The 22,962-nt window shown below is 46.6% G+C and overlaps 8 protein-coding genes across 8 annotated transcripts; 4 read left to right on the forward strand and 4 right to left on the reverse strand.

Moving 5' to 3' along the window:
• Positions 1–927: 927 nt before the first annotated feature.
• BDV38DRAFT_278853 (putative D-lactate dehydrogenase (cytochrome)) lies at positions 928–3,164 on the forward strand (the record flags this gene model as incomplete). Its single annotated transcript, XM_032058843.1, has 11 exons — positions 928–1,212; positions 1,277–1,469; positions 1,541–1,649; positions 1,703–1,799; positions 1,850–1,884; positions 1,951–2,052; positions 2,106–2,396; positions 2,445–2,674; positions 2,725–2,906; positions 2,978–3,081; positions 3,131–3,164. The coding sequence occupies 11 exons, from the start codon at positions 928–930 to the stop codon at positions 3,162–3,164; spliced, it is 1,662 nt and encodes a 553-aa protein (XP_031917561.1).
• Positions 3,158–4,417, reverse strand: BDV38DRAFT_296179 (aromatic alcohol reductase; the record flags this gene model as incomplete). The annotated part of the gene is made up of 2 exons (XM_032062874.1): positions 3,158–4,273; positions 4,346–4,417. 2 exons carry the CDS (start codon positions 4,415–4,417, stop codon positions 3,323–3,325), a joined length of 1,023 nt encoding a protein of 340 aa, XP_031917562.1. The 3' UTR covers positions 3,158–3,322.
• Positions 4,418–6,004: 1,587 nt separating this feature from the next.
• Positions 6,005–8,312, forward strand: BDV38DRAFT_296183 (putative FAD monooxygenase; the record flags this gene model as incomplete). The annotated part of the gene is made up of 4 exons (XM_032062875.1): positions 6,005–6,226; positions 6,278–7,295; positions 7,348–7,581; positions 7,630–8,312. The coding sequence occupies exons 1-4, from the start codon at positions 6,089–6,091 to the stop codon at positions 8,310–8,312; spliced, it is 2,073 nt and encodes a 690-aa protein (XP_031917563.1). The 5' UTR covers positions 6,005–6,088.
• An 851-nt stretch (positions 8,313–9,163) lies between these two features.
• BDV38DRAFT_188986 (uncharacterized protein) lies at positions 9,164–9,826 on the reverse strand. The gene is made up of 3 exons (XM_032052231.1): positions 9,540–9,826; positions 9,433–9,491; positions 9,164–9,379 (listed from the first exon to the last, which is right to left on the reverse strand). Exons 1-3 carry the CDS (start codon positions 9,770–9,772, stop codon positions 9,351–9,353), a joined length of 321 nt encoding a protein of 106 aa, XP_031917564.1. The 5' UTR covers positions 9,773–9,826; the 3' UTR covers positions 9,164–9,350.
• A 2,631-nt stretch (positions 9,827–12,457) lies between these two features.
• BDV38DRAFT_278857 (Alpha/Beta hydrolase protein) lies at positions 12,458–14,306 on the reverse strand (the record flags this gene model as incomplete). Its single annotated transcript, XM_032058844.1, has 4 exons — positions 12,458–13,221; positions 13,280–13,425; positions 13,472–13,675; positions 14,143–14,306. 4 exons carry the CDS (start codon positions 14,304–14,306, stop codon positions 12,458–12,460), a joined length of 1,278 nt encoding a protein of 425 aa, XP_031917565.1.
• Positions 14,307–14,672: 366 nt separating this feature from the next.
• BDV38DRAFT_278858 (uncharacterized protein) lies at positions 14,673–16,843 on the reverse strand (the record flags this gene model as incomplete). Its single annotated transcript, XM_032058845.1, has 12 exons — positions 14,673–14,989; positions 15,057–15,123; positions 15,200–15,283; positions 15,342–15,430; positions 15,500–15,560; positions 15,618–15,699; positions 15,769–16,023; positions 16,078–16,147; positions 16,207–16,339; positions 16,410–16,506; positions 16,591–16,707; positions 16,794–16,843. The coding sequence occupies 12 exons, from the start codon at positions 16,841–16,843 to the stop codon at positions 14,673–14,675; spliced, it is 1,422 nt and encodes a 473-aa protein (XP_031917566.1).
• Positions 16,844–18,852: 2,009 nt separating this feature from the next.
• Positions 18,853–19,364, forward strand: BDV38DRAFT_296186 (aegerolysin family protein; the record flags this gene model as incomplete). Its single annotated transcript, XM_032062876.1, has 2 exons — positions 18,853–18,981; positions 19,043–19,364. The coding sequence occupies exons 1-2, from the start codon at positions 18,896–18,898 to the stop codon at positions 19,362–19,364; spliced, it is 408 nt and encodes a 135-aa protein (XP_031917567.1). The 5' UTR covers positions 18,853–18,895.
• A 961-nt stretch (positions 19,365–20,325) lies between these two features.
• Positions 20,326–20,848, forward strand: BDV38DRAFT_278860 (aegerolysin type hemolysin; the record flags this gene model as incomplete). The annotated part of the gene is made up of 2 exons (XM_032058846.1): positions 20,326–20,411; positions 20,521–20,848. 2 exons carry the CDS (start codon positions 20,326–20,328, stop codon positions 20,846–20,848), a joined length of 414 nt encoding a protein of 137 aa, XP_031917568.1.
• Between the last annotated feature and the right edge of the window lie 2,114 nt (positions 20,849–22,962).

A 22,962-nucleotide genomic window follows, 5' to 3' on the forward strand; every position in this document is an offset into this window, starting at 1 on the left:
TCCGAGGGGCACGACTTGTATTCATGTACTCCTACCCAGGAAAGACTAATCACCATGATTGATCGCACAACATCGGAGCGCATTTGTGGGCCGCTACATGATGTTGAATCGGCTGAACTGCGCATCCCGTGACGTTGTAGCCCAAATTGACATCCTTCCGACGCGCGAACATAATCGATCTTTACGCCCATAACCTCGTTCCGGCGGCCCTCGACAAGGAGCCCGCTTGCACTACTACGCTCATAGGAACTCGCTCGCAGCTTTCTAGGAAGAGCTATAATCTTTGAGGGAACAGTAGCCTATGTGTACTCAGACGAAGCAAAGATAGATCGCTTGAAGCTTATCAGTGGTTCTCTTCAACACGTGGGTACTCGCAGGGACCTCGCCCAGTATGTTCCTCCCCGTCCCGACTCGTCTGACTCTTCTTGGATTCGTTTTTGTAGACTGACCAACGTGATTACTTTAGATTTCCGTGTGACACCTAGGCTTTCATCTCTTCGAAGTCGCGACCGGGATCAGCTACCGATCTAACCATCATTGATCAACACCGTGCTTGGTGTCTTTCGTCGGGTGGATAAAGGTCTAGTACATACTAACTACACATCCCTGAGTGAGGTCAACTTCCCATATGACAAACATATTAACATGCCCCGTCCCTTATAATCCGACCACAGTGACAAACAGCTCGGACAGGAAGATAATAAGTCCAGGGTGGTATCAACTAGACTCAAAACAACGACTTGCATGAAACGGTCGGATATTCCCGACTGGGAAAAGCCGCGCCCGCGAAAGGGATCCCAAGGGACTTTCACCACCGGACAACATTCCGATTCGAACAAAATACATACTCCATTCCAACTCGGAAAATATATTACTCTCTCACAGTGACACCATTAGTCCACCGGAGAAAAGCTCTCAATGCGACCGATGTCAAGAGCAGTATCACTCCCGAGGTTCCGCCTTGGTGGAAGAGCGACGATCCCCGCACGGGCGCCGTTCGCTCGATACAACCATGTAGAGGCCACGCGGCAAGCTCGCGATAATTCTAACGGTCGCAGTTCCGCGCAATGGGGTCTCACGGGTCTGGTCACTGGAATTGGAGGATGTCTGCTGGTTTCACGATGGCAATCGTCAGATTCACCTCAGGGAGATTCACCAGAGGTCGAGGGTGCAAAGGGTGTGGAGTATGCGGATAAAGAGGCTATGATAAAGGTACCGATACCCTCCGAGTCCGCGTCTTCGTTTCCGTGTTGGATGCTGATATAGTCCATGGTAGGGAATCAAGATAATTGAGGAGACTCTAGGAGAGGACTCAGTGTCTTGGGATGAGGAGGAAATTGCAATTCATGGATATTCTGAATTATCCACGTCGAATTGCCAGGCGAGGCCGGTGGCTGTTGCTAGGCCGAAGAGTACGGAGGATGTGGCATTTATCGCGAAGATCTGTACTGCCTTTAAGATTCCAATGAGTGCGTATTCGGAACTCTGTCCTGCGAGGCGATTGAATTGATCTGGATGTCGTACTCACTAAACCATGTAGTTCCATTTGCTGGTGGCTCAAGCGTCGAAGGGAACTTTGTCGCGCCATATTCGGGGTTAACCATTGACTTTTCGGATATGAAGCAGATTATCTCATTTCACCCGGAAGAGTATAGTGTCTTGGTGGAAACATATACAGAACCAGCGCTAATGGTTCGATTAGTATGGACGTTGTAGTCCAACCGGGGGTGAATTGGGTTGATCTCAACAATCTCCTCAAAAACAGCGGCCTTTTCTTACCACTGGATCCCAGTCCCACGGTACGTTTATTTCTCTCCGGGCCTCATCGAGTGTTCTAATTGATTTACAGGCATTGATCGGCGGTATGGTCGCAACCAACTGCAGGTGAGTTTACACGCGTTCGCATCATCCGCAGCTGTTTCGAGGTTACATCTAAAAGTCAATGTATAGCGGAACAAACGCCGTGAGATACGGCACAATGAAGGATTGGGTCGTCAATGTCACAGTTGTCTTAGCGGATGGAAGCGTGATCAAAACAAGACATCGGCCGCGGTACGGATGCTTCTGAGATATGTTCTTATACAGGAGTAGCTGACAACAAGAAGGAAAACATCTGCTGGATACAACCTGACGTCCCTGTTCACGGGTAGTGAAGGAACACTCGGGATGATCACAGAAATCACTCTGAAGCTGGCAACCATACCGGAGAAGCAAAGTGTGGCCGTTGCCACATTTCCCTCCATCCGCGAGGCAGCGGCCACCGCATCCAAAATCATGCGTACGGGAATCCAAATTGCTGCGCTGGAGATGATGGACGAGACTCAAATGATGGTCATCAATAAGAACGGAGGAGCGGGGGGTAGACTCTGGGAGGAGAAACCCACGTTGCTCTTCAAGTATGTTTCCCCATGCTACGATGTCGGATATCGCTAAGCGAGAGACAGATTCTCGGGCACACTAAGAGCTATAGAAGAGGATGTTGAACGAGTTCGGACAATCAGCTCGCAACATGGAGGAGAGAACTTTGAGTTGGCGAAGAGTGATGAGGAAATGAACAGTCTTTGGGCGGCGAGAAAAGAGTCTTTGTGGGCAATGCTTGCGGTGCGACCTGAGGGTACCCAGATATGGTCTACTGATGTGGCTGTGCCACTATCGAGAATGGCAGAGATTATTGGTACAGTATCCGACTAGCTCTTTTAGAAGCTGATTGACTGACCGCTCCAGACCTCTCTAAGAAGGAATCCGGTCAATTGGGGCTCTTCTCAAGTGTTCTAGGACATGTTGGAGATGGAAACTTCCACCAAGCTGTGATGTATAATCCGAACGACCCAGACCAGAAGCAATCTGTTCGAGACTGTGTTCTGGCAATGGTACATAGAGCCGTGGAGATGGAGGGAACAGTTTCGGTCAGTAATTCTATTGTTCAATATTCAATGATCGGGGTCTGGACGCAACAGATTGGCTAATGGTCTCCCAGGGCGAGCACGGCATTGGCCTCGGGAAAAAGGAGTGCTTGTTAGAAGAGCTGGGACCTGAAACGGTCGGGGTTATGCGCACATTGAAGCGCAGTTTGGATCCTCAGTAAGTCACGATCGATGTGCATCTCACACTGTGCTAATGATTATTCAAGCTATTTGCTCAATCCAGGGAAAATATTCGACTAGCCGAGTCAGCGGAGTGCTATTCTCAACTCAAATTATGTATATCAAAGAAAAGCGACGGTGATTATGCGAGGTACTGGAAGTATTTAAATCTGAAAGGTCTGTTTTCCAGTCGAACAACTCATGTGAAGGAAGATATTGTCCATAGATTAGAATGCATGTCAGTCACGCTTCGTCATATAATCATACCCCCGATCAACCATAGCCTTCGTATTCCTGGTGTGCTCGTCAAGATCCTCCTGGGGAAGACCAAGTGACTCATTAGCCAAAGCATACTTGCTCTCATAGTCCCCATCTCCATTTGGAAACAAGACACGCGAGTACATTGCCTGAAGAAAGCCACCGTGGTCTCCATTCTTCATCCGCTCGAGCCCCGTTTCATATCTCTCACGACTGGACTCATACGCAACCGTCCAAGCCCCATCTTTCTCACCGGTGACCCGCTTCCAACTCTCAAACATCTCTTTCTGGGCGATCCGGAAGCTGGAGATATACACGGGTTTATTCAACCAACGACTCAGTGTCACACTCTGATCGTTTTCATCCTCCGGAAAGACCTTCAAACTCAACAACCTCGCAACAGCCCTCCCACACTGCGCAGGAGTACTAACATTAATCTTAGTCTCCCCATCATCAAACAATACCATCTTCTTCTCCGCAAAACTGAACCCGAAAGTAGGCGGCCCAAGGCTCACACTATGCTCATACCAGAACCCACAAATCAGGGACACCCACGACGAAACACCTGTCTTCTCGATTTCGTCGAAAGCTCTACGGAGCCGCTCCCAGCCTAGTCCGCTATTTACTAGGGCGTCATTCATGAGGTCGCAACCCCAGACATTTGGCATCACGTATTTAACCCCAGCCTTAGCGGCGGCTTGTATAAGCTGGGATTGTGTGTCCGGTGCTACCGTCACGGGTAATGTGATTATTAGGGCATCCTGACCCTGAAGGGCACTCAATAGGCTTGCCTCATTGTCGTAGTCGACTGGCACAGTCTGGATCCCCTCGGGTAAGGTGCTTTGGCTCCCGGTACGAGTCAGCGCGGTTACCGTGTGTTTGCCTGTTGTGAGGAGTTCTTGGGCGATGGGCTTGCCGACGGTGCCTCCGGCCTAGGTCATCTTCGTTAGTGAACTGGAACGGGCACCAGCAGGCTTGGGATAGATCTTGTATGCATGACATACCCCGATGACGGCGACACGCCGGATCTCATTCCTGAAATCTGCGCCTTGGTCCTTGGCGTAATTGGTGGCCATTTTGTTTCTGGTCTGATGATAGTATGGATTTCTGCTTTTCAATTGTGATATTCTAAATCTTCAAGAACATTTTCTGGCTCACTGCCCTTTCATGGTTATTTATACCAACATCATGGAATTTAGGAAGGTTCACCTTGTCGTTGCCTGTTACCTCCGGACTTGCTTATGTCCGGTTTCAAGTTGGATATAAAATCGGAAATCGGCCACAATGTAGCCCGTACCGCCGTAGCTATGAATTTAGTGGATCGGAGATAAGCAGCCATAATACCGACGTTTAGGTACGGATGGATCTGTTGGAAGAAAATCGGCCATAAGAACATAGTTGCAATTGAACTAATTAATTCATTTCCGTATGTTTTCTCCTCCCGCTCAGTTTGTGCAATATTCGTCTGATTTACATGGGTCGAAACTGGATATCACCGCGCTTGCCCCATGATGCCAAGTCGGAGTAAGTCAAGTATCCCGAATGAATATTATCCCACTAGAAGTTTGATTAGAATATTGTATATGAACCTACTCCTTTATTTATACAACGATGAAGGTCATCGCAAAGTAATAGACAGTTGGACGAACTTAATCGGCGGTAAGTTTTGAAGCCTACCTAATTGTCCGGCGAGGTTCGGATCGGCTAGGCATGAAGTTATGATATTTAGGTTCGCGACCCAGAGAATCAATCCTGGGGAGTCTGGGAAACCACTTCGAAAGGGGCTGAATAATGCTTCGTAAATAGGCAACGTTAGTGGGAAGCGATTAGCTCCAGTCCGGCGTGGAAGATTGCATATGTCGAAGTAATGATTCCGAGGAAACCTCGATAAGTGACGGGATGAACACGTACGACGATGGTAAAATGCCCCTTTGTGTTTCATGCTAGACGATTACCCTAATTATAAGATATGATCTATACTAATCTGAGTAGTCCGGATCATGTGTCATGTTAATCCGTGGGGTTTTGCACTCTCTCCCAACCAAAACTCCCGCATTGAGTTATCTATCTATAACCCAGACCCATTCAACAGCCGTCACAACCCTATAACGTGGCCAAAACATAAACTAACGTTGATCCAAGCCTCTAGAGGCAGGGTCGTGTATACGTGGTTGCTAATATTCTAGTCTATTTCTATATCATTACTCACTTGAATCCAATCGTAGACACTGGTTCCAAGGGGCATAGAGCAGTACAGGGACTATCGTGTAGATATCCCAAGGTCATACGTATCACCCCAGCTAACGTACGCACTGCCTCAAACCGCAGAACTCCGACCGTATCAGGTAATACAGCAGTTCGCAAGTCTACATCTAATTGCTGTACCTTGATTACCCCAGTATCAGCCAGGCCTAGATTAGGCGTGACCTAGGGCTCCGGAACTTTAATCCGGATGTACTTTCGAGCAGCGATATGAGAACCATCCCAAACGCCGTCTTTATACGCGCATCGGCCGCGAGAAAAGCATCATGACGATCCCCTTGAGGTCTGAGCCCTTGCCGAGACTACGCCTGCATATTCTGCGGGGCAGACAAGGCTGTGAACAAAAGTATTACCCCGCCGAAAAATTCTGTCCAATTCACGACAAATATTGAACTACAGTTACAGGGACAAAAGGTGCCCGCATTCGAACTTTTAGTCATCCGGTCACAAGTCAGTATAACTCAATTATCTATATCCCCATCAGCATGTCCGAGACCTTGTCAGCCAAAGAAGACCATGTCGATGTTCTTATTGTGGGGGCCGGACCCGCGGGGCTCATGCTGGCAAATTGGTTGAGCCGGTTCGACATCAAGACTAGAATTGTGGACAAGCGTGGCACCAAGGTGCGTGTCTGCCATATATTGGTCCAAAAAGCAGGGTTAACGGAGCTACAGATCTTCAATGGTCAGGCGGATGGCCTACAATGCCGCACCCTGGAGATTTTCGACTCGTTTGATTTTGCCCACCGGGTTTGGCGAGAATCTAACCACATGCTGGAGATTTGCTTCTGGAACCCCGACAAGGATGGCATTCTGCAACGTTCGGACCGGATTCCGGATACCATCCCCGGGATCAGTCGCTTTCAGCAGGTAGTGCTACATCAGGGTCGCATTGAGCGGTTCTTCCTCGATTCAATCAAAGAGCATAGCGATATCACGGTCGAGCGTGGCGTGCTGCCTACTATGTTCGAGTTTGATGAATCTAAAGCTGCGGATTTCGAGGATTACCCGATAACAGTCACATTGCGCACTTTGTCTGAGGAAGAGGCTACTCCTGCTCAGCGACAACAGCACCACCGGAGAGCTGATGGCACACAGTTAGCCATCAATGACGGGCTTTTTCGAAGTAACCTAGCTGCCGACGACACGGATGATCTCATTCGTACGGCGAAAGCGAATAGCAACACCAACTCCGTCGAGACGGTGAAGGCGAAATTCATGGTTGGTTGCGACGGTGCGCATTCCTGGGTGCGGCGCCAGCTTGGCTTCAAGCTCGAGGGAGACTCCACGGACTATATCTGGGGCGTACTCGACATTGTACCCATCACGGATTTCCCGGATATCCGCTATCGGTGTGCCATTCACTCGGCCAATGCGGGTAGCGTTATGGTCATCCCACGGGAAAATAAGCTTGTTCGATTGTACATCCAGTTGCAGGCGACCGAGAATGCGCAGAATGGAGGTAAGGCTGACCGATCGTGGATCACTCCAGATGTTATCCTGCAATCTGCGCAACAAATTATGCATCCATACAAGATCGACTATACGTACTGCGACTGGTGGACAGCATACCAGATCGGGCAGCGTGTGGGTGACCACTTTTCTCTACGCGAGCGTGTCTTTCTGGCTGGTGATGCGGTGCACACGCATTCGCCCAAGGCGGGGCAGGGTATGAATGTAAGCATGCAGGACAGTATGTATACCCGATATAATAACTTGAGGTCCACTACTCACCGCTTGCACAGCTTATAATCTCGGATGGAAGATCGCGCATGTAGTCAAAGGGTACAGTGAGGGATCGATTCTAAAGACATATCAGTCAGAGAGAAGACGGGTTGCGCAAGACCTGATTGATTTTGACCACCGGCTATCAAGACTATTTTCGGGTCGACCAGCAAAGGACGTCGCAGACGAAGGTGTCAGTATGGAAGAGTTCAAGAACGCAATGGAGAAGGGGAATGAATTTGCCAGTGGGATTGGTAGGTTTTATGCTTTCCTGATTTTCATTTGCAGGCTAATGCAAGCAGTGGTCAATTATGGTACTAGCGTAATCGTGGCAAAAGAAGGCGACTCTGCTGAGCAGGGAGATGGTACTGAAGTTGCTGCCAATCTCCAACGTAGAGTGGTCAGCAAGAGTCATCTGGCCACAAAGATCGACATTGGCAAGCGGATGCCAAGTTTCAAGGTACTTAATCAATCTGACGCCCGTCCATGGCATCTGCAGGAGCGCTTAAAAAGCAACGGGCGATGGCGGATTATCGTGTTCCCGGGTCAACTTACGATGCCCCAAAATATGCAACGCATGCAAAGGCTTGGTGACAAGCTAGGCAGTCTGGACTCATTCATTCGCCAATACACTCCATCTGGTCAGCCGATTGATAGCTTTATCGAAGTTCTCACAGTCCATGCTGGCCCGCGGAGAGGAGTGGAGCTTCTCGATCTGCCGGAGGCTTTCCATCCATATAATGAGCAGATGGGCTGGGACTATTGGAAAGTCTTCGTCGATGATCAATCTTATCATGAGGGACATGGACAAGCCTATCTCAATTACGGTATCGACCCTAGCCGCGGTGCCGCTGTTATTGTCCGGCCGGATCAATACGTGAGCTGGGTTGGCGAAGTGGATGATTATGACGATATGGCAAGATTTTTCTCCGGGTTTATGAGGTTGCAAGCCCCCTTGAAGCCCAAGACTAGAGTGGCCCAATAACATCTTCCACTGTCTGAAAACCGTGAAATGACCTTCTGCGGCTGGCTACCAGACCAGTGAGATTCTCAAGGTACGTACACCGCAGTAAGTAAGAAATATACAGATTAGGTTTAGCAAGCCCCTAGTTCTCAAATAGAACTTTCTAGTACCTTACAGTAATACTGCACCAGGCTATTTAAGCGGCATATATCAATATCATTGGGCATGGCTTCAGCCACATGGGTGAGCCAACAGAGCCTCGTCAATTACCGAAACTGGATATTGGCGCAAACTCTTTTCAACATTCAAGCCTTCTACCACAGCTGAGGTCTACGCTACGCACACCTGCCATCGCTCTCTCTTATTTGAGCTTTTTATCAGACCACTGAATGATTGCTTTGAGTCTGCTCGACTAGTGCTACGTTATCTCACCTTTCAGGAGCTGGGACTATCGGTGGATCATAAGCAATTGAGGGCTAGTCGCTGTGAACAGGTGCTCATGTTGTTATTCTTGTAAGCCGCATAGGACACTAGAACCTCTTTTGATCCACGGTCAGCTATCGCAATCCATGTTTAGATTCATTCTGGCGTAGAGCCTACGTTGGCTCTTCATCATCTACAGTTAGCCGGTGCATGAGGGTCAAACTCGAGTCAGCGAAACAACATCGCTAGCATTAGGCAGTTTGAGCATATGCAGGAAGCTTATGGCACGCAGTGACAGAGAAGTTGACAGCTTCTCAATCCAAACATGCTCCAGAATCTGAACTTAAGAAATAGAACTTTCAAAGTATTACTATAAGATACAACAAGGATATATATTCCATTACATTTATTCCATTACTAGTGCATAGCTATATAAATTATTAAACATTTTATAAATCAGGAAATTAAAAAGTCCAGTAATTCACGAAATAACTAAAATGAAAAAAGTCCACGGCATGGTGAAAGAATGACATGAAGCTCCCCAACACACATCCACCATCTTGTAATTTCCCTCTCACAAGCACGTACAGATGGTCTTCCTCCTTAGCCTTCGGTGACCTGGAGAGCAGCATAGCTCTAGTTGCAACTATTGGGACGGGGTCCTCCTACAGGATGTTAGTATCATATCTAGTATAGATACCATGAGGTGTCACCGTACTGCAATTACGGGGCTTGTCGCGGTCTTGCACCCATCCCTTGGGGGTCTTGTACCAGTTTCTGCATTTGTGTAAGCAGTGATTAATGCTTCACGCTTTCATAAAATACCTGTATCTGCATTGGAAATTGACAGTTTCGCCTCTGTTGGATCGACCGGTAATGTCACTGGAGTCGCAGGGGTACTTGCGGTAGGGAAATGGACGCTCTACTCTGCAATTATCCCGTTCTTCAAGAACAGATCCCTCGACCTCAAGGTCGTCAGGCTCCGCGGTTGGAGTCGCATTGACTAGGGGCAGAGTAAGGGGAAGGAGGGCAGTGAGAAGATAGATTGGTGACTTCATGTTGAAGCTCAAGAAAGCTAGATGCCTTTTATATGTGGTGTAGTTCAAATACCGTGAATTGGTTGTGATTGATGTTCTCCAGGATAGATATGGTGAGCGTATCACTGCTTTTATATGCGTCTATGCACTCCGCGATTATACATGGACGAAAGAAAGAGTTTGTTGCAAGCTGGCCAGGCCGATCGAGACAAGTTCCAGCTACTTGGCCCTGAATCTCATGACTAGGAATTTATGTCTCTATTCGTTCCCGGATGACCATGATACTTTGGAACCATAGCTATGGCCTATGCCGGCGTATACTGAAATATTCCATTTTCTTATTGTCTAGTATAGAGATGTGCTGCAAGATCGACAATAAGTAGAAACGGTATTATGGTACAATTCATCACTGGCTAGGGCCCGAGATCTGGGTGTATCTAGGCCCTGTTTCTGCGAGTGAGACTTGTTTCTGCTGAATGCTATTTACGAGCCCAACACCAAGGTGTGGCTTGTTCTCTTCGTAGGTTATCCGGTCACAAGTTCATTTAAACTTCCCCATATTCGATTGATTAGCGCCAGATATAGTAGCACGTCCCAGGGATGGGATTATCTTCGGTATGGTACACCCTAATTCATGGGGCCGTAGAAGTGCACAGTGTGTTGCCACCCATCAACCTTCACAGTTGTATAGTTCGTTGTAGCGATCTCTACCCACTAAAAACATCATGGAGACTAATAGAATGAGGCTGTGCTCAGGAAAGCCTATCAGCGCTATCTTTAGTGCTAGATGTTTCATGAGGCTCAGCTGTAGAACCGTTCAAAGCTAGTAATTGAGCTTGAACCATGACTAGAATGCGGTTTTGATGTACGAAAACAATATATTTGTCAAAGGTTGGGGTTCTATATCCTAACTGTAATAGTAAATTACATTCTAGGGTAAAAAGTGCTCTTTCTTGATTACATCACTAGCTGAGCCGTTCGTAACTACAACGCAAGCAACATTTGGTCCGTGCGTTTTCAATGCAAACCTGATATATTATGCCCACATATAATTCCTTTGAAAATTTTGGGGTAAAGTCTCGACGTCAATAGTGATTCGACGGCCTGTCAACCGTGGCAACGGAGGACCACTCGTATGACTTGCAAGTTGCAACACGATATGCACGCACTGATTCTTTGACGTCCATGGTTTGCCCGGTCTTGGCAGTGAAATCGCCGGAGTCAAGACTGGCTTGGCATGGCCAAGCCCTGGCTTTCACGGAAAGTCTAGAACGCACGAGCGGGACTCGCGTCCGCCGCAGCCCAAGTGTCACCTGAAGGGTTGCTCTCGTAAATGGTCGGCACGGATTCTATGGTCATTATCTTCCGTATGATTACCAAAGGACCTAAGATGGGCCCAGCCTTTCCCCAACTAATCTTTGCCAGAAAAATATGGATATGCCGTTCATTGGTGGTGGACTTGCTCATATGTGGATATCCTAGTTACCTTGCCGGATCCTACCAGATTCCCGACGTTGGGAGCTATCAGAACAGCAGAGCTGCGGCTTGTACTTCCATTATCCAAATGTGCTAGAATTGTTTGGAACAAAACCACCTGGGCACAGCTCAAACGATACGACCAGATGTTCATAAAACTTTGCGTCATTACCCGCTCTAGGAGCCACAAACCAACTTGTCTAAGGTGGTGGTCATAGAAAGTCTATGCTACCAAGCCCCGGCACTATTGAAAAGGTCGAATATTCAACTGTGGTTCACCACCATCAGAAGGAGATGCTGCTACCAGAACCAATACGGATTCTAGCAAACGTTGTAGGAGTTATACTATAGTCCCCCAAACTAGAACGCCTTGTCATATGATACATAATGTCTCAGAGCTGATTTACAACCGTGCGTGAAACATTGCCAAAGAAATCCTTCCATTTCCCTGTCTGATCAAGCCATAGCGTCATTATGCAAGCTAGGGAGCCCCTCAGCCTCTATCCCGGAGGCTATAGCTTTCCACTAAACTCCATTCCCACTCGTTCCCTAACCTCGGGCTTTTTGTTCGACTCTTTTCTCTGTTGGTGGAGATCTCCGGCCCGTACAGACCATCCAGGGCCCTGATCGGTGAACTACCATGGAAGCAACAGTTGGGCGTTCATGGATCGACATGTAGATCTGGTTCGTTTGGGTCCTGTACGAGCAAACATCCGACCGCTGCTATTGGAGCCATGGAATTCAAATTTGAGCAATCTGATTTCCAGGAATATCCTATGGATGAGTTTTCCCGGAGAAGCCGATGATTCTCCTACAACACCGGCATAATGAGGACTGAATCTTATTGGTACTTTCCCTTCCACTCTAATTATTTATCTTATTTTACTGAAAAATTACCTTCTTGTCCCGCCTCACATCGACATTTAGTCTAATTAGTGTGCTATAATTATACTGAACGTATAATCTTAGTAATAATAATGCTTCTTTCCGCCTTTCCGGCTTTCCTACGGGTGTTTCACCAACATGGTTCAATGTTGCATGGCACCTAGCATTCACTGGGCTTCAAGACTCGATAGGGGCCAAGTTATAGCGAGTTATTAAACCAAATTACTATGTAAATAGCAGTCGTTGAACTAGTCAAGGCGTTTCTTGACGCTATGTACCCAGCGATCTCAATCATCATAGGCAAATCCAATTTGACAATTGACGATTTATTCTTAGAAATAGCCCTCAGAGGAGCTCTCTCAGCCAGGCTTTCAATCTCTTCTCCTGTTGTGTTTCCTCATTATCTCCCACATACAGATTGTATATAGGGGCCACATGACCTTCCTGACGCCCAACAAATAGTTCAACAGAAGGGAAGCCAGTCTGCATTGTCAGCTTGTCCTCTCTGTTGACAAGAGTTGCGCTCACCTTGACTTTCTCCACGAACTGTCGAATTGAAGACAACATAATTTCATTTTGCCCTGCTAGAACCAGAATTTCCTGTGTTTTAAAATGTTGAAACCAGCCTGAAGGAGCTGTGCTGGCGTCGGTGTAGCAATCATGCTTCGCACTTCCTAGATACGCTTGGCACCAGGGTTTGGCAACGTCTGGCGTAATCACGTCACCGAGACAGTTAAATTCTGTGTCTGCTCTCACATCAAGGGATGTCCATGGTGCAATGAGGACGGTCCCCGCCAGTGGCTCCTGAAAATCCAGTTTGGCTATTGCTTCATGAGGCGATGTCAGGTGCGAGAGAACACCAACGGCCAGGTTGCGGCCCGCAGAGTCACCACCTAGCATAACATTGGCCGGGGCACGATTAGTTCTGGTTAGAATGTATCGCAATGCTTCGACTGATTGAATAAGCTGCATTGGATACTGCGCGTTTGGAGCTAGTGTGTATGCGACCGCGAACACTGCAAGGTCCTTGCTCGCAGCGGACGAACTCTGAATGAGACTTTCCCAGAATTTAAAGTAGCCAATGTTGGCAGGTAGACAGAAACCTCCTCCTATTTTCAGTTAGGAAATGGTGTGGACGATATCAATTGTATTTTGTGGCAGTCCTACCATGGTACCAGATCAATACATTCTGTGCATGCTTGTCTCCAATCCAATGGCCCTTCGCATCATACTCCAGTTCTATTGATTGGGACACAGCCCCGTGCGACTGCATATATTGCTTATACACTTTTTCCGTAGAAGGGGATATCCATCTTTTACCTATGAGCTTTGGGTATGAATATTGGGGAGAGAACATACTGCAACTGTAATGGAGAGAGGCGAGCGCTCGCCTTGCGCAGAATGGCGTACGCGACATGGAGATAGAAGGTTGGTGTGCCGGACTTGTTTCGCTTTAAGCCAGTAAAGAGGGCAGCAAGGCCCGCGACTAGGATCGAAGCTATAGCTGGGAGCAGATCCAATCTACTAGCTATCGAGAGTGACGGCTTGTCTGCCGGTCTCACCCTGTTTTTCGTTAACATCATAGTAGATACTATAAGAGGGAATGGTTGGATGGGGACATAGCAGAGCCGTGGGCTACTGCCGCTATTAAGGCCCGCTATCGCAGGGTCGCTCTATGAGTATATCTAGTTACGGTTTGATAGTGGCAACCTGATCCGCGGCTCCGGAACGGTTCCGGATATAGACCAGATGCAGAGCTTACAGATTCTGGGGAGATTAGGCCGACTGAATATTGTGCGCGTGATACATCTGAGGGCTATAACACCATATATCCAAGGACCCCTTCCTAATATTCGAGGACATGTGATGAACTGTAGTATAACCAAGGGATAGCGCAAGTCTACATTAGGGGTTGATGGTTGATACTGTTATCCTCTGTGTAATTGTACCAATGCAAAATAATACGATGAATAATTCAATCAGAGAATAGGTGAGTATTACAATTCACGGTGACACCTCACGGTTCTCACAGACACATAAGGGCGAGCAGCATCATCTGTAGATCTGCGACAGACAACCTGCCCAGCTGGGGTTTCGGATTCCGCGGGTCCGGTGGCTCCGAGATATTTGCCAGCTTATATCCAGGGATACTGGTGGGCAGGACTTGCCTGCGGTCGACAACGACGGGAGGCATCCAAGTGAAGACGCATATATCTTAGCTTTTGAATAACTCGAAAGGCACCAAATCCCAATAACAAAACTTCGTAGAACATCTTAGGCCTCATAAGTGTAATGCTCAAGGGCACCGGAATAGACTATAAATTCAGCTTAAAGAATCAATAGACATTACAATACTCAAAATTCCATTCTTAATAAAAGGACCACTAGCTTTAAAAGATAAATTTTAAGCATAATAAATCCTATCCTAAGAAGCTGCATCGCGAAGAAGTCCCGTACAAAAGCCATACCAACGAGCCAAGACATGGAGAATGCCTTTCACCTTTGGGAACCCATTTGTATGTTTGTCCTTTGAAGGGTGTAGAGGCATCTTATCATCCTATTAGCCGCTCTTTTCAGTGTAAATGTCAAAGAGAAACCTGGGCCCTGTCTCGGTACGGCTCAATCGTATCAAATCTGCCGATTTGACCTTTGAAACGTTGATCTTTTGCTCTGCCACTTGTTCTACCTCATCTGGGAATGTCCAAAAGACACTTTCTTCCTGATACCCAAAATCACCAGCTCGCTGGCCATTGAGACAGATATAGGATGAGTCTCGCCTTCCAAAAGATACTACCGAGGTGCCGATGACAGCGTCAAAGTCAAATGCTTTGAACTCGAATAGCTTCTCTGCACCTCCGTAAAGAGTTGGCAACGCAACTGCAAAAAGAAAAGGACCATTAGCCTGGCGCTGGGCAAATTTGGCAAATGGAATATCCATGCTTACTATCAGTGATGCTGCCGCCGTCAACAGTTCTCTCTTGGGCAATATAAGCCACTGTCTTCAGAGCCAGCTTTTTGAGACAATCAGTATCAGTATATATATCGATAATAGTAATGTCCAAAATACAAAACCGACAGCTGACTTACCAGGACCTTTCTCTGAAATTCATATGGCTTTGGATACGGAAGTGGCTTATCCACCTCAGTTGGGTCTTTGTCGATCGCTTCAACCTGTTCATACATTAAAAAAAATTAATATCGAGATGTTTTGTACAACGCTCAGATTCACCTTGTTGGAGATTGCCAGGTTTACTGTTGTCCCTTCGTCATAAAGATCGGCCTGCTGCTGCCTGCCCTTGAGGAACTTATCAACAGGCACTATATTAAACGTTGGTGTTAGCTAAGTTTGGGCATCAGTTCCAATCACTGTGCCGCGGATTGTCATACTCTTTTTGACGCCATTAATGTAGACACCGTACTGTGTAAAATCCTCGAAAAGGTTCCAGCTCTAGTAAAGTTATTCGATTGTCATGATGCTGAGCATAGAGGTCAACAAGGGTCTTACCCTTTTGTTTGCAGCTGTGTAGTCAAATGGATCGAATGCATTGTTAAAATCCGGGACATTGGTGTATTTCCACAAGACACCGCTGTCTTGGTCTCAGTACCTTATATGACCTTCACGGCAATGTTGGGTAGAAGAGAAAAAATATACTTACAAACGTCTGTATTTATGCTTCCCATCCTTCACCTCCTGATAGAAATTATCAGCCTGCTTTTTAATTTCAAAGAGCGGTGAATCTCCATCTTCAGGAGTTGCATCAATTCGCTTGGTTGCAGCCAACTTGTTTCCGCCGCCAGAGATATGGATCCAGATTGTTGTCCGAGAGTTTTTCTGAATTGACGACACAGCATTCTTGACTTCCTCCGTCACTTCTCCGGTGGCCCCGTACATCGTCAAAGCGACTGTGGCTCTAAATCTAGAGTCAGATTTCAAAGTGCAAAATGGCGATAGACTGGTAACCTACGCCTGTTTGACTTCTTCCGTGCTGGATTTGTTAATTGAGGATATGCTTACACGGGCAAGGAACTTGCCACCTTTGATAAAGTCTATAATCATATTGAAATGGACTCTAAATGAGACGTAATGTTCCTACCTGTAACAAACCGGTCCCCATACGTTGCATGTGGATTAGTAGTTGAGATTTTGTTAAAGGAATATGAGTTATCAATTGACGCTTGTTGCTGCGATGACACCTCGACTTGATAGGTAGTCGTGGCGCTTTCAAACTATGGAGAATTGATAATCAGCTAGTCAGGCACAGCGAAGAATCTTTAGTGTTAATTCCTGTATTCCCACCTTGGACCAATTGAGATAACTGGCATCCACCTTGGCCGACTGGCCCCAGCCTGATATGGCGGCCCCAGCGGTGATCTCCAATGACTTCGCAAGCTCCCTGAACGATGAGAGATCTGAAGTCAGCATTGCAGTCTGCTGAATGGTGGGGTGTACAGAAAGAGCAAACATATGTTTATCTTACGTGTAGTCCTGGATTTCGTCACTCTTATAGGTTAGATCATAGGTATCAGAAGGTGGTGTTTTAGACGTTATAGTAACAGCATTTGCTACACGGAGCTCTTGAAGGTAGGTATCGTATCTAGATGCGACAGTTATCTGTGTGTTAGCTTCGAAGAATCTTTCAGAAGAATATATCCATAACTCAGTAAATGGTCCGTATCATACCCCTGCCCTTGCTGCATCCCATCAAAGTATGGAACAAGTTCAGCAACCATGTTGGGCTGTTGTACAGCTATGTACGGCTTCCGTGTGGGCAAGAAGAGTGCAGTATAATAGATGAGAGAACCAATGCGAAAGAGACTGGCACATTGAACCTAATAGGCATTCCAAGGCTGTTGTTCTTATAAATACATAACTGTGACGGCGGTGATATTCGGCTTAGTTCCGCAAGTCAACTCATGATACCCTGATACCACGGTAGCCATGACACAAGAGTACTCGAATAGACAATTCCGTGACGGTAATCTGCATAACGCAGTTGTTGCATAATCGGCAGTATGCGGCATCCTTTGTGCAAGAATGTCTCAAAATCTGTTGATGGGTCTAGTGCGTGGCATCCATGGAGAGAAAGTTACCTGAGCCCGTTCCCCTAAGTTACTTGGCATTTGGGATGTTATTTTGGGCATCTATACATCAATTCGCAGCCTGGATGCATTTCTCTGGCAGATACAGGAACATGCTAGCAATCGTGGGCAAGTGTGTAGAAGGCTAATGAGATTCATTTACTTACGTCAAACGTCTACATGATCGAAATACTTCGACATGCAAGTGGTTTCACACCTACCATGTAATACGGGTTTACGAAGGCGGATCCACTTTGAAGCGAGCTGTAGGTCTAGTACTGGGGTAAGCGTAGAAAATATAGTAGTCCAGGCAATGGTGGTCATTCTCTGTACCTCACAATGCCTCACGTATTCATTTACGGTTCTCTACGATCACAGCAAAAGGCAGCTTTCTGTGCTCTGCCTTTTATTATAAACGATAAAAAGGCTTCGGAGAACTGTGGTTGGTATAACTTGAGATAAATCCTACTCCCATTGCCACAATACACATGTACAGCCCTCTGGTCACATTCAGCCAGCCATCTGCGTCAATCTCTAACATGGGGGAAACTTCCTGCATACAAAATGTGGTGAGCGGTGAGCCACTTGCCTGGCGGGTATTCCGGCCGAATCGTTTTTCACCACACTAATACATGCATGCATGTATCCAAAATACACATATGATAGGTTATGATATCCAGTTACGACGCAGTCATACAATCGGAACATCTTGGTGAGGTAGCAAATTAACTATCCTAAATCTGCAGTTCTAGGAGGATTCTAGTAGTATATGGTATTCTGTACTTCAGACCATCTTTAAGTCATCTTAAGGGGGCTATTTAGGTTCTTCTGTTTGTACCTTTTATATAATATATCCGATGTTTAGCGGGGAAGGAACCACAGTTACACGACGGTCAGTCCGCCCTCCCGTCCGTTGTTAGTTGACAACATCCAACTCTGCTCGTTGAGGGCTGAATTGCTGCGTGGTGGTGGAGATATTGCGCAAGCCATGCAATCAAAATACAGCAATCAATGCAGGCGCTAGGGCTAGTTCAAATGCCAGACATCAGCCTAATCCAGATATGTTCGATATTCGTATCCGCGCCAATGTTCGATCGAATAATATCTGCCGACGTCGATTGCAACTGCTCGGACCCCCTCTTTACCGATCACTCAAGGTGGTCTACTCACCCCGGTTTTCTGTTGTTCACATCTTTTTCGTTCTTGCAGTAGGCCCCTTTTCAGTTCCTCATCCATGAAACCAGTGACTAACCAACAGCGCTCTATATTTTATTATTGGCCACAACACTGTGACAACATGGTGGGTCTCTGTCTGGCTTTGCATAATACTTGTTGGCCCATGCAGCTTATGGTAACGTGGCAGACATGGTTGGTAAATGCTAGCCGGTATGTGCTCCACTGTTGTGCTCAATGTGATAGTCAATGAACTGAGGCATTTCTCCTACAGTAGTATTCAGTGGAAGATTCCATTCTATTGTACGTTGCTGAGTATCACATAGTCTGATGAATGCATCTGGGGAACACACACACACACACACACACACACACACACACAGATGCGGGGAGATTCTCGAATATAAGAGCCCTATAAATGACCCAGCAAGAACACAACTCAATCTCTCAAACATCCAAGCTTTCCTTTCAGCTGCTTTGGTTCCATTTCTATATAGTTATTTTGCAGAATCTAAACACCCACTTTTGAAAATGGTATCAGCGCAGTGGGTCACGGTCCATCTCATAAATAGGATGTCTTCGGATACCTTGAGTATCAAAAATGCTATACTCTACGAGTAAGAAGATAACCACTTTGCCTGTCAAGTGCAACTGGCCTCTCCTCTAACAGAGCACCAGTGGCAAGTGGTACAAGGACGGAAACCAGGATCACGAAATCTCTTACTCAGATGTGAACGAAAAGACAGCGCCTCCAGACGGCTCTGTCAATGTCAACTCTTGTGGCCGCTCAAATGCGCCTTCTGGAACAACTGGAGGTTTTGAGATATACGACGGTGAAACGAAGATTGGAAACGTCCACTGGGACTGTCCGTGGGGTAACAGAACCAACGAATTCGGCGTCGATGAATGGAACGAAAATTACTGGGTCCAGATTGGATCGTGGAGCCGCGTGGGTGGTGCCATTGGCACCGTCGATGTTGAAGTTGGAAAGAAGGGCTAAAGTATTCCTTTACCCATCTGGAAAAGGAGGAGCATACACCTTTGCCCCTTCCCTTTCTTGTCATCCTAGCTGGTTTATCCTACTTATTGTCATTCTTTCTTCATGTTACATAAACCAGACCTGACAATAACTTGTCAATACATTTCATTGGACGTCCTTTGGTGCAAGCGATATTATGCTTGAACCAGAAGAAATCAACAGCATACCGTACTGAAGGAACAGCGTGTGCCTAAAATGACCCATCGATGTTAGTCTTGATTAGTTATTAGCAATTTACCAAGAACAGTAGCTATAACAGGCACTTCCGTAAGCTTATACAACCTACTTACTGGCATACAAAAGGCCGTCTAATCCAAATAATGATATTTCATTTGGCGGGATGTTTGAAGTTAGGTGAGTATACTTAAGTAATTTAATTCAAGGCACCCACGGTCGGGGCACCATGATGGGATCATCATTGAGACTTCCCCGTAAGGAACTAGTATGAATCAAGTTTAGAGTTCTGGGTTCTATTTTCTGAGTCCAGATGGTGTGTTACTGCGTACTCATTGACCAGGAATATTGCCCGTTGCATGTGAGGGGCAGTGCCTGAGGGGTTCGGTGATGGGGCTCAACATGGGAGTACTGCTGTTGCCAGTCTGTATAGCATATGCCCCGTGCACCCTCCCAAATAGCGCCTGGCTGGAAATACTACAGTGTACTGTTGGTGTGCCGGTCTGCAGTCATACATAAAATCTCTCATACATTGCTGTATAAGTGATTGACAATGCGCAGATACCCAAGTAGACTGCAACAGGCTTCAAGCGGCTCTTATGCCGGTGAATCCGCCATTACTGGTACTCTGAAACCTAAATAGGAACATATTCCCAGCTAGACTCTGTTCTCTCCCTAGTGTTGTCCATTTTTTCCGCACTCTTCGTCCTGGTTCAGTTGGCTTACGACGTCAAGCTTTCCATACAAAATGGGCACGGCCGTGTATCATTCTGCTATAAGAATCATAAATGCCACTGGCAAGAGCATCTATACAGGCAATGTAGTGCTTACGTGGTACGTACTACCACATCACCATCAATATCTTGGCGCCAATATGTGAATTCATTATTGATGCCTTTACTTATCAATATATTTTATTGACATGCTCGGGTTTTGTTTCTAGGGGCAAATTCTTTGATGGGATCGACAAACGAACCGAGATCCCCCCTCATGACCTTGAGGGCAAAGAAATTCAGGACAAGGATTTTTGGGTTTATGTTTGCCGTCGTCCTGATATAGCAGATGGTGAAGAAGGTAGCATTGATCTTGTGGACGGAGATGGCAAACGCATCGCTACTCTTACTTGGGACGCACCTTGGCAGGACACGCGGCCAAATTCGTTCGATGTGATCAACAAAGCATCCGGATATTCTGTCGTTGCTGACGGGTGGTTAAGAGAAGGGTGGGAGTTTGGTACTGCAAGGGTTCAAGTGACTAGTGTTGAAGAATAGATGGTTGCGGCGTAAGGATCGTCGTGCTGTTGTTTGTCTCCTTAAGTGCTTCGTACGTTTTCGAAATAGCCTTACAAATTTCATTGGTGCTCAGAGCTATTTTTCTGCGAGTCGTACGGTACTCCTGAGTGTCTTCTGTTTTGCATTACGATAAGCGTTTTCTTGTGATGAAAATATGGGTAAGGATAGTAAGACAGTATACCGGGGGGTATCAGCTCGAGTCAACACAGCTGGTGTATGTTGGGCTCACAACTGAATGGGCTATTTCTCTCAGGCAATCACTAATCTGCATGCTAATGCATGTTCCTGTATGCCTCGGTGCTCTGTAATGAAGACCCAGAGACCTATCATGGATGGCTCCTCCTCCTCCTCCCTACGTAGATTTAATAGAAATCAGTCAGCAGAAGCCCGCATCTAATGGATCTGGGAGCTAGTGACCTGCAGGGATATTTTGAGCTAGTCTACGTATTGCTGTCTGTAGACTGTATTACCCTGGAATGCCTTTAGTCCTAGGTAATAATACACTAGTATGGATCCTGCGGATCAGCTGCAGGTAACAGTACTAGGTACTCAGCTATGCTAGATCTCCTTGTGGACTGTTGCTGGCTGAAGCGAATTGGTGCCAGTGGTACTAGGTCAGTCTTCCTCCGTCGAGGGTTTTATTTTTATAATTTTCATTCTGTTCACAACCTAGTATTTTTTTTTATTCCGCAAGATTTTGCATTGAAACTGAGGTCGGCATATTTCGTAATTTTGCTGACACTGCTAGACGCTATATAGCATGTCATTATCTCTTAAACCTACTATCAAGTCTATTACTTCGTCCCAGCCTTAGGCTTCTATCCACTCTGGCAAGCAAACATGATTTCTTATCTAAAGCTAATAGGTCATAGTCATCAGCAGCCCTTTCGTCTCTCTTCACGATGCTACCATAGTGATGGATGGAAATTACTTGTCGAAGATTCATTTATAACAAACGGAAGGAATGCCCCTGAGACATGCATCGAGTGAGATATGTCAGCATCTTCCGGGCTCTTACATCCCCGCGCAGCGGCCTTGTCGGCTGAATGGAAAGATGCAGACCTTGGGAGAGAGCATACTGTACGGCTACTTTATTCTGCGACTGATATACGTTAGTCGTTACTCCCAAGTATATCAGAGAGATAATACGCGTGCCTTTGTTATAGTCACCCGGCAAAGACCTCACAAGTAGGATAAATAACGATGTTCATTTACATGACCATTTGACATACCCCCATCTGAATACAGAATAAATACATCCCTTTCGCCTCTTTATTTTGTCCTTGACCCGCTTTCAGAATCACGACGTTACATCTCGATGTCAAAGGAAGTATGACCCTCAAACTGAGCGGGTAATGGCCCATAACCTAGCTACTATTATTTAGAACCGGCTGCCTGATATTCTAGGCACTTCCTCGGGTTCACGACAGATATCACAAGCGACGATCGGGCATAATCGCCCAGTCCACATTTCACTCCCGATCCCGATCCTGCCCATGACATGCCATTCTCTCGGGATCGTCGCCATATCTGCAGTGAAGCTCAGTTATTCTTCGGACCGTGAACTCCCTATGGTGCCTATTCACGTGGGTATATGCACTGAAAAATATGGCTCTGCCAGGATGTCCTGTTTCACCGTAGCAATTCCCAGTATTGAACAGGAAATCTACTCAGGTGAATCGGATACCGACGTGCCGAAGCCAATCCTACTACGTCACTAGTGGTGGTTGGTTAAGAAAACGATGGGTGTAGCAGTGTGGACTTTACACATGTGCTTGTTCTGATGTGGATGCGATAGTATGATTCTCATGTGGGTTCGACTCGTTTTGAGAAGCGAAAAGAACCCGGCCAGGCGGACAAAATTCCTTTAGGGGCCGCGGACTGGGACAATAAAAACGTCCAGAGTCGGCCTATTTGTCTACCAGATGGCAACCCGTCCGAAGGAACTATCCCTGACTATGCTTAATGGGGCATGCTAGGCTCATTCAGGAAATATACAAGTGAAACTTGAATTTAATCCATATCCCTGATGAGCCTCTTCAGGCACAGATTGGAACACTTTACGATTCCTTATCGTAACTAAGTCAGGGAGC

This window comes from Aspergillus pseudotamarii (genome assembly GCF_009193445.1).
Source record: "Aspergillus pseudotamarii strain CBS 117625 unplaced genomic scaffold BDV38scaffold_7, whole genome shotgun sequence".
NCBI classification, from domain to species: Eukaryota; Fungi; Ascomycota; class Eurotiomycetes; order Eurotiales; family Aspergillaceae; genus Aspergillus; species Aspergillus pseudotamarii.

What these genes read in the sequence shown, in the direction of transcription:
- BDV38DRAFT_188986 (XM_032052231.1), bottom strand. Translation starts at nt 9,772, where the DNA reads ATGAAGTCACCAATCTATCTTCTCACTGCCCTCCTTCCCCTTACTCTG. An exon ending in AATTTCCAATGCAGATACAG is followed by an intron (nt 9,492 to 9,539) that starts GTATTTTATGAA and finishes ACACAAATGCAG; the next exon opens with AAACTGGTACAAGACCCCCA. An exon ending in CGACAAGCCCCGTAATTGCA is followed by an intron (nt 9,380 to 9,432) that starts GTACGGTGACAC and finishes AACATCCTGTAG; the next exon opens with GAGGACCCCGTCCCAATAGT.